General features: G+C 32.9%; 1 protein-coding gene and 1 long non-coding RNA gene across 3 annotated transcripts; both read right to left on the minus strand.

Moving 5' to 3' along the window:
* Positions 1-635: 635 nt before the first annotated feature.
* On the minus strand, positions 636-5,532 carry LOC120177083. Of its 2 annotated transcripts, none has more exons than XM_039183328.1 (8): positions 4,596-5,532; positions 3,192-3,488; positions 2,721-2,810; positions 2,284-2,364; positions 1,711-1,768; positions 1,563-1,630; positions 1,391-1,472; positions 636-910 (listed from the first exon to the last, which is right to left on the minus strand). In XM_039183328.1, the coding sequence occupies exons 1-5, from the start codon at positions 5,410-5,412 to the stop codon at positions 1,740-1,742; spliced, it is 1,314 nt and encodes a 437-aa protein (XP_039039259.1). In that variant the 5' UTR covers positions 5,413-5,532; the 3' UTR covers positions 636-910; positions 1,391-1,472; positions 1,563-1,630; positions 1,711-1,739. The 2 variants fall into 2 exon arrangements, with proteins under 2 accessions (XP_039039259.1, XP_039039258.1); XM_039183327.1 differs by having other exon boundaries at positions 1,559-1,630.
* Positions 5,533-8,808: 3,276 nt separating this feature from the next.
* LOC120177103 lies at positions 8,809-9,290 on the minus strand. The gene is made up of 2 exons (XR_005521374.1): positions 9,178-9,290; positions 8,809-8,978 (listed from the first exon to the last, which is right to left on the minus strand). It is a non-coding gene; the product is annotated as an uncharacterized LOC120177103 (long non-coding RNA).
* Positions 9,291-9,297: the final 7 nt, after the last annotated feature.

Below are 9,297 nucleotides of genomic sequence, written 5' to 3' on the forward strand. Positions count from 1 at the left end.
AAATATTGATGATTAAAAAATAATAATAGATCGTGTTTGAAATATTCATTTATATTAATGAGTATACTATAAAATTAAGAAAAGATAAAATGACGGGACAATTAGAATCCTGGTCCTTGACGATGAATAAAAAGAAAACGTCGGAACCGCGAGCGGAGGGCAACCACTCTATGAGGAATCGAGGATTTGCAATTTGTTGAGCTACATACAAAAATTGATGGCCTGTGATACACGTGAATGTGCATGAGCATGTGGTTGTCATCCATCACAAAGAAGAAAAACTAGAAGGTAAGCGGATGTTAATAAGTGGGGGCGTAGGTTTTGTGTTTGTAATGTAGGTTTCACAGGGAGAGGTTATCTCTCCCACCAGTTTCTTTCTCCCTTTCGTTTCATCTTTGAAAATGCCAGATTATCTTTCCAAAAATGTTATATAACCACGTGTATATGTTGGATCAACTCATCCTTAACCTCAACCTCATCATATTTTGTTATCAAGTGACACTAGTTGGATTCTTCATCATTCTCGTTTTGGTTGCAACTTTCAGTTAACTCAATTCGAAAAATGAAGAATTTCACTCAAATTAACTTTGTTAAAAATTATATAAATGTAAAACAACTTAAACATGAACATGAATTAGAAAATCGCCCCTTCAAATTTCAATGCTCAGATGTTGACGCAGTGACTGACCTTTAAAAGAAACACAACAATGGAGTTTGATAAAGGATCATACACACTAGCTGCCATCCTTTTGTCACCTCAGCTTCTCAACAACATAAGGTGTAATTAATTGCATGGTGGCAAAGATGAAATGGACCGATGCAACGACCAAATAGCTTCAGTTGAGGCTTTGATGTAAATGGTGTTTGCAGTAGTTACCAAGATGTGACCCCCTCAGCATCCGAATTGATTCTGTATGTTACAGAAACGTAAATTATAGCTTGATAAAGCAAAAGAATTTTCAACCGTAAGCCATACTTTCACAATCAAACCCCCTCAATTGGCTATGCATGCAATAAGATTCTCGCTATCTAGAGTTTATAAAAATATTTCAGTTTCACAAACTGAATGGGATTAGACTCGACCAATTCGAACCTAATTGGTTCTTGAAACCCAACCATAGTTCCAACTTTCAACTTATGTTACTTGGACTCGAGTGTAAATATCCGATGCAGATGTGTCCAACATGGGTATATTCAATTCTTTTTAAGTTGTCCATATAACTGGACGGTCTTATTATCCTAATCGAATATGCGTTGGACACAAGTTCCAAACCTACCATAAATAACAAGTAGGAACACAATCAAAAATATTTCTGGCCTACATAATTTCATATGTTAAATTACCCAATATTTATTATGATAAACTTTAACTTCATGTTATTATACATACCTTCAAGAGGTCGATGTCCTCGAAGTCTTATGCACCATTAGACACGAGACAACTGCAGATCATGACTTTAGACTCCTTTGTTCTGCAGATGTGAGACAGCCAACTAAATTTCAGGGAATGGCAATCCAGAACCGATTAATAAACAGTTTGAAAAAGAGTTACACGTACTCACTAAAAACTCGGTCTGGGAACAAATCGAGGGTATAAAATCACCAAAACACAACCAGGAACAGAAATTACCTACAAAAAGAATCAATGAAATCAGTAGAAGGGCATCCAACTTCAAAATTATCTTGTACCAAAGAAAGCAAGACACTCACCGCACAAAAAGATATGGTTGCCAACCACTTCAGGAGACTGTATATGCATACAAGCTTCCTGTTCAGTATAGGTAGGTAAATTCAAGAACTTTGAAAACTGAATTATGCAAAGAGCAAAAACATGTTCATGCTAAACTGGGATCAAAGTGAAAAAGGAAAGGGGGAAAGAGTGTGGGGCATATATGAGTAAGCATAACTGTATATGTAATTATGCTTATATGCAATCACATATGTAGCCCCAAGACCAATTCATCGTATATTGATGAGATGTCTTGCACATTCAATTAACTTTATAGTTGTTCGTTGAAAATATGACAGAGATTATATAGGCCAACACTTCCAGTTAATTTCTAATTTCAAGGAGAATTTTTCACAGATAGAATATATGTTCCTCCAACTATTTTCGTGAAGTATCCGTTTCCAATGTTCTTGTTTGACAAATACCTCTAATGATCCTCCAAATAAATGGGGAAAAAAATTAACCATACCATGCCAGACAAATAATTGTATCATCGCACCCAAATCCAAGTAACATAGGATAGAATATCCTTGAAAGAAGAAACAAGGGGTTACCTTGTCCAAGGATCAAAATACTGTTTGCAGCCATAGGTATCATATCTTGGATCTTTTCGCTAGTAAAAATTGCTTGAACAACTTGCAAATAAAACAAGAAAAATAGTAAACCGTCTCTCCTAAATGTTAGGAGAAAAAAACCTCTAAAATTAAATTTTATCACACCATGTAAAGGACAATGAGAACACATCAATCACACACGCACACATATATATATCAGTAATAAAGTGATTGATGAATTAAGTTCTGAAGATCTCTAAACTATCACAAGCAAGAATAAAAACTGTAAGGCCCGCACCATAAAGGAAGCCAAACTATGTTAGAGAACATGAAAGTATTCTCCCAATATAGATAAATGTAGACCGTACAAATGAAAAATTAAATTAATGAAAGCAGAGGATTTATAAACTTGAGATTCATATTGGTGGATTCCTCACTCTCTCTTTTATCAGTTTCATTCACAGCAGAGCTAATGTCCACCACGTGCATGGAATGATGCCCATCTGATATCCAAACAGTCTGCCTTCCTACGAAATTAGAAAAAGTATCATTTAGTGGCATAGATGTGATATAAAGATCGACCATAAAACATTTCCCCAATAAAGCTACGGTCAAATGTCATAACGTTAACAAAGTTCCACAGAACTTTTTACTGACCCATTTTATTTTTCTATTCCTTTTCATTAATATGAGTTGTTTATCATAGCATTTTACTTCTAAGTTTCAACCCAATCTCGCAGTAGCATTTAGCAAAGAACAAGGGAAAGGCTCCACCATCTAATCATTTCCTAGGTATCCAGAATAGTCCCGCATGCAATAATTCTTAGTCACATGCCTTTGTGGACCATGCAAGCATTTCTAACCAATGAAGCCTTTGGAAAGATTAAAAATGAAGTAGAGAAGCTTACTTGAGGAAACATCAGGAAAAACAGCCATTTTATGCACCTTCATAACATGTGGCAATCGCCTCATGTAGCTGGTGACATTTGATCCAAGAGCTGTGTCTGTTACATCCAAGACAAACAAATCTCCAGAAGTATCCAAGACCAAGAACCTCGTCGAGGACAATGGTTGAATTGAAATTGCCTTCAAGGACATAGATGGCACTTTCATAGATGTCAAGCCCTTAACCTCCTGCTCAAATGGCACAAATAACACTCCTGATTCGACCAATCCTTGTCTGTGTTTACCAGACCTTGGGTTCACTGTAAATCAAAATGCCAATCAAAGGAAAAAGGGAACCAACCTCAATGTCAACTTTCTCAGTACTTTAAATATAGATATATATATATATATATATATATTTATAGAGAAAAAGAAAAAATTATTAGCCAAGTACTTAGAATGTGGAAGTGTTGTATATTAATCTTTATAGTAACCTACTATAAATACAGTGAACAGTGTAGTTATCACACCTACTAGTGACTTAAACAAAAGCAAACATATATGAGAGCTCTTAATCAAGCATACTTTATATGTAATTAAATCACTAATTGACCATCTCGACACATCATTAAGATTTGAACCAAATGACAGCATATTTCGTACAATGGTCAACAACTGCTTAGTTAAATAGATACAAAAGCAAATTGTTAGGGAAAATAATGAATTACACATATTTCAGCAGATGTAGTATGAGCCTATGCAAAGGATTTCCGAGTAAAGCCAATTAAGTGAAGTTACACTGTCCTGCCAAATTTTATCACCAGAAGATTCAAGACAAATAGAACTTATTACTCAAATTTATAAGGTCCCGTTAAATCCCCAATCAATTAACCAATATTTATTTTTTGTTTGATAAGGCTCAAGCTAGAATCCTAAAATTGGATATGCTCCTTTAACTAATAATCTAACTCATGTACAGGAAATCGACAGCAGATAGTGTTGACATGTGCCGATTTTTAATTATATTAATTGGTGAATTCCCCCTGCATTATCAGGTATTTAAACTTCTTCTTATAAGATTGTAACTCAGAAATGTTTTTACACCAAGCACTCTTCAGAGTCCAGACCCTCCTCTATCTCCTGTAAACTATCTCTGGATGCCATCCCAAACGAAGCATTGATCTACTTAGCATTCAAAGTTCCTTCTTCTAAAGACCATGCATCCCGATGAACTTCAACATAAAATGCATTAAAAATATGGTAATAAACTCTAAGGAGTTTAATATAAGGATGCCACTATTCTAAATCAATTGAGCCTTGTTGCAAGTAAAATTCCCAACAATTATACAATAAACTACATAATCCATTGTATCTTTCAGAAAACCAATTCATAAGCAAGAAAAGTAAAGCTCACAGACAGAACTTACCTGAAACAGTAGGGTTTTCAATCTTTCCATCCAAATAGCTATTAGGAACAATATCTGAACAACTAGATCTACCATTGTTAGCTCCAATTACACCATCTGAAAGACCGTAATTCTTCACTTTCTTGACCTTTTTCCCTTTCACCAATTCTCTTAAATTCCAAACTTTGACCCCATTTTCCTCCCCTAAAACCAACCGCTCAAATGAAATACCGATTGAAAAAACAGGCTTCAAACAATCAATCACAGCAAATTTCATGAGCTTAAAAGCGACCCCGTCAACAATTTCATCTATATTATCCACCAATTTGACCCCAAAGATCAAAACTTTGGAGCTTGAGACTGAATACAGTGCGAAGAAATTAACAGACCCAGAAATAATGAGTTTCAAACCGTGACTGACATCAATCAAAACCCCAACTTTATCATCAAACTCAATACCCTTTTGCTTGGGAACAACAACTTTAGCCTTCTCAAAAGCCTTCCTACCATCATTCTTATAAAGAAAAAACCTAAGGAGAACCCTGGAACCACCTTTATAAGGACCTGCGACGATGAAAAGGACTCTGGGGTCAGGATTTTTTTGGGTTTTTTGGAGAAGGAAACTGTAGGACGATGAAGGAGAAGGAACGGTAAGGGAGTTTTTGTTGGAAGAGAAAGGGAAAGAAATAGAAGGAAAAAGGGAAAGAGAAGAATCAGAGTGTAGAAGGGCAAGGGAAAAAGAATGGGGTTCAAAAAGGAGAGATATCGGAGCTTTAGAAGAAGAAGGTGAGGAGAAGGGAGTTGGGAGATCGATCTTTGAAGCTTGGCAAACAACCATTTGAGTTTTCTAACACCAAAAAATCGATCTTTCTTCTTGGTCTGTGATTTTGGGTTTTTGGAATGAAAGAAAAGATGGAAAGAAAGCCAACAAATTTATATGATGCAAAGGTTAGATTTTCGACTTCGGGCAAAGTTGGTGGGGGGGGGGGGAGTTTAGAGTTGGTGATCGGCTTGGTCCTAGGTAGAGGTTTAGTAAATCGGGTCGGATATATATATATAAATGATTATTTATATATAATTTATAAATTAATTAATCTAAATCTCCTATTATACAAATTCTTTATAAAGTTAATTCTTTAAATTCAATTTTTCTTTTAAATGTTAATATGTACGTATATGATTATTGATATATAATTTATCAATTAATTAATCTAAATCTACTATTATACAAATTCTTTATAAAGTTAATTCTTTAAATTCAATTTTCTCTTTTAAATGTTAATACATTTTAGTAGTAAAAAACGTTAATATACTTAATTTTAATTATTTATTTTACTATTTTAATTATTAATAAATATAATTTATATTAATCTTAAGAATTTATCTTAAAATTCAAATAATCTTGTAAAATCACTTTTTAAATATTTAATTATATTATATTTATTTAATTTTTTATCAATAATATAATATATCAATAGAAATCAATTAAGTTAAAGTATCCATCAAAAAATTCATTTTAATTTATCTATTATAAAAAAATTCATTGACAGATTTTTTTTAATAATTTCATTGACAGATTTTAATACTAAAAAAATGTTTTTCTTTAAAAATTTAATTTCGACCAGTTATATTTGCAAAGTATGTATATCTTATCATAGAGACATAGACAAATAATACTATATGATTATTTAAAACAATTAAAAATAACATATTAATATAAAACACATCTCATGTATTAACATGAAATATTAATATTATTATAGATTGTTGGGTTCGATGAAGCTCGATTGATCAACTGAAAATGTGCTAAGACGGGGTGAATTGTCAATTTAAAGTTTAGGGAGTAGGGAGTATAAAGATAGGGAAATTTGTACAATGATTTATAGTGGTTCGACTTATCAACTAAGTCTACATTCACTACCTAAGCTCCTCACTTATGATTTTTCAACAAATACACTAATTTGTTCTTTCTTTTTCAATGATCAAGAGTTACATTTACAACTCACTAGTTTTTCACTTGGGTAAACTAAAACCCTTACAAGGACAAGAGATTTAAACAAGAAAACTCTTACATGGTAGATGTTTACAAAGTTTAAGCTCACTAAAACACTAATATTTACAAGAGAAAGAAAAATAGATTAAATAACTCTTCTCTTGTGTTTGATTGCTTGGGTAGGTGTTGTTCACTTTCTTCAAGTGTCTTGAACTTGTTTTTATATGTTGGAATGAGTTACTGACTGTTTCTAACTTTTTGGGAAGGTTTGGAACCGTTGGAAAACGTCTTGTACACAAAGTTTTGAAACTCTAGAGAAAGTTTTGAAACTCTTCGAAAGAGCCGTTGGAAAAAATATGACCGTTGGAGCCAAAGTATCGAAACTTTAGGGAAAGTTTCAAAACTGTTGAAATAGTTTCGAAACTCTTGAAAATTATCAAAACTTTTTGGACTACTATCTTGGAAAGTTTCGAAACTCTTGTAAAAGTTTCGAAACTTCTGGTCAAAACTTGTTCAAAAAGATAATTTATGACATTTTGAGAAATACAAGACTTTGAAAAACATTCTAAAGTATTTGAAAGATATTTTTAATATAATTTGAACTTAAAACTCATTTTAAAGTTTTGATAAAGTTTAGAAACATTGAACACATATCTTTTAAATTTAGTTGGATTTTGAATTATTTTTGAAAATTTTGAATAAATTCAATTTAGTCCAACTAATATTTTACCCTTATTTGTTATATCAAAATATAAATTCTACATAGATAATTTTTAGTTATTCATTTTTAAAATCTAGGTTTAAGGACACTACTTTTGTCACTATAATAGATCTAATTTATCATTTCGTCCCTATGATATTTTCATATCAATTTAACCCTCGAAATTGTTTAATTGTATATTATAAACTCTAAACCCTAAATCTTAAACCTTAAACCTAAACATTGATGCAATTAAACAACTTTAAATGTTATATTGATGCGAAAATATCATAGAAGCGAAAACGATAAATTATATCTACTTCAAGGACAAAAACAACCCTCACCTAAATCATATATATAATAAATTTTACTCATTTTAATCTTGATATACTTCAAAGAATTTAAACCATAAATAAATATCGTGGCATATTACTACGATACTTAAAAAGTGACTTTATACTTATAATTTATTTTTTATTTTAAAAAAATATTCACATCATGCATAAATAAGTAATAAGCATAAAGTAAAACAGATTTAACTAAAGGAGAGCATAAAAGATCTATAAGAGTCATGGCCGGTAGTCATACTATGGCCACCTCATTTTCCACCTGATGGTCTCGTGGGTTCAGGAAAATACAGATTATGTTCTCCAGTACTGTGTATATCTTCAAATATTGGTTTCATGGACCAGGACACTTATATTTCCCTATTTGAAGAAAATCTTCTGAACAAAGTTATTTGTGCTCCAAATGCTACAGAGTACCAGGTTTATGTTCTTAATCATAAGTAGATGGCATACCTGTTCCTTGCACATCCATAAAATGTTTTGTCCTGAGCTTGAGCTTGTCTTAAAGTTCAATACACCAGCAAATGCCATGCCATAGAGTGCTCACAAAGGTATGTTAAAGATATTACCGTTTCATATTAAATACATCCTCTAATATCTGTTGTACCTCCTTTAGATCTCTTTTGCAAATCACACTTGTGATGTAATTCCTCGAAATTTTCAGAACTCCATATCCTCTGATCAATTATGATCCATTGACATGATCAGTGACACATCCACGTGATCTATTAGACAATCAATTCTATTCTCCCTGCCAACCTATAATAATTATCATCATCCTAGACCTGACACCAACACTAATGATCTGTATAAACCACCATAGAAGACTGGAATGACTCTCTCTATTTCTATAGAAGCTTCTCTCACAGTTCATCATCTCCTTATGCTCATCTACCGTCTATCTCCTATACATAACCATCGTTTACAGCTCTACCCAAACCAGAAGGGATGAATCGGCAAACACCACCACAACCCCATTTCTCACGTCATCAGTATCCAAATAAAAAGGAACCAAACAATATTGTTTCTATCATAAAGGGATATCATTGTATGATAAAAACCCAAGTTTACCCATCCTAAGATAAAAAATAATAATTCTCCTTCACTAAGCTAAATTTCAAGCAACAATCCCAAAATTTGTCATTATAAGAAACCAGAAACAACTTTTCCCTCAAACATGTTCATTAAAAAAAAAAAACACACCATGAAGGGCAATTAGTAGTACTAAGTTGTACCCAGGCAAATTCCTGTTTGTAACCTACACCTTCACAAGAGGCTTCACATGTATATACCACGATCGTTGCCCAGTCAAGAGAACCAGCATCATTCTTCACATCAAAGTAATAAAGCAACTGAGGCAATATCTGAACAACAAATATGCAAAGAACTTGCATTAGAAATTTCCTTTCTCCAGCGAGCATAGAGATCTTAAGGAGGAATTAACATTCTAAAATCAACCCAAAAAAATCCACCAAGGATTGTAGTGGAGTATTGATATTTTTTTCTCGCCTTTAAACTTGATGATAGATAATTGGCTTCCATGAGGGTAAGATTACCAAGTACCTGAAATTCGAAACATAGGCGACCACCACAATAGTTGCATAAGGGAATATCAACATTGGAAGGTCGACCACCTAAGATGGGCCACAGTGGATTAGAACCAGCACTCCTAGAAATTCCTCA

Source organism: Hibiscus syriacus, unplaced genomic scaffold (genome assembly GCF_006381635.1).
Source record: "Hibiscus syriacus cultivar Baekdansim isolate YM2019G1 unplaced genomic scaffold, ASM638163v2 tig00112281_pilon, whole genome shotgun sequence".
In the NCBI taxonomy this organism is placed as follows: Eukaryota; Viridiplantae; Streptophyta; class Magnoliopsida; order Malvales; family Malvaceae; genus Hibiscus; species Hibiscus syriacus.

Coding starts and splice junctions, on each gene's coding strand:
- LOC120177083 (XM_039183328.1), bottom strand. CDS start 5,412: ATGGTTGTTTGCCAAGCTTCAAAGATCGATCTCCCAACTCCCTTCTCC. Junction 3,489..4,595: donor TGAAAACCCTACTGTTTCAG/GTAAGTTCTGTC, acceptor TTTGATTTACAG/TGAACCCAAGGTCTGGTAAA. Junction 2,811..3,191: donor TTTTCCTGATGTTTCCTCAA/GTAAGCTTCTCT, acceptor CTAATTTCGTAG/GAAGGCAGACTGTTTGGATA.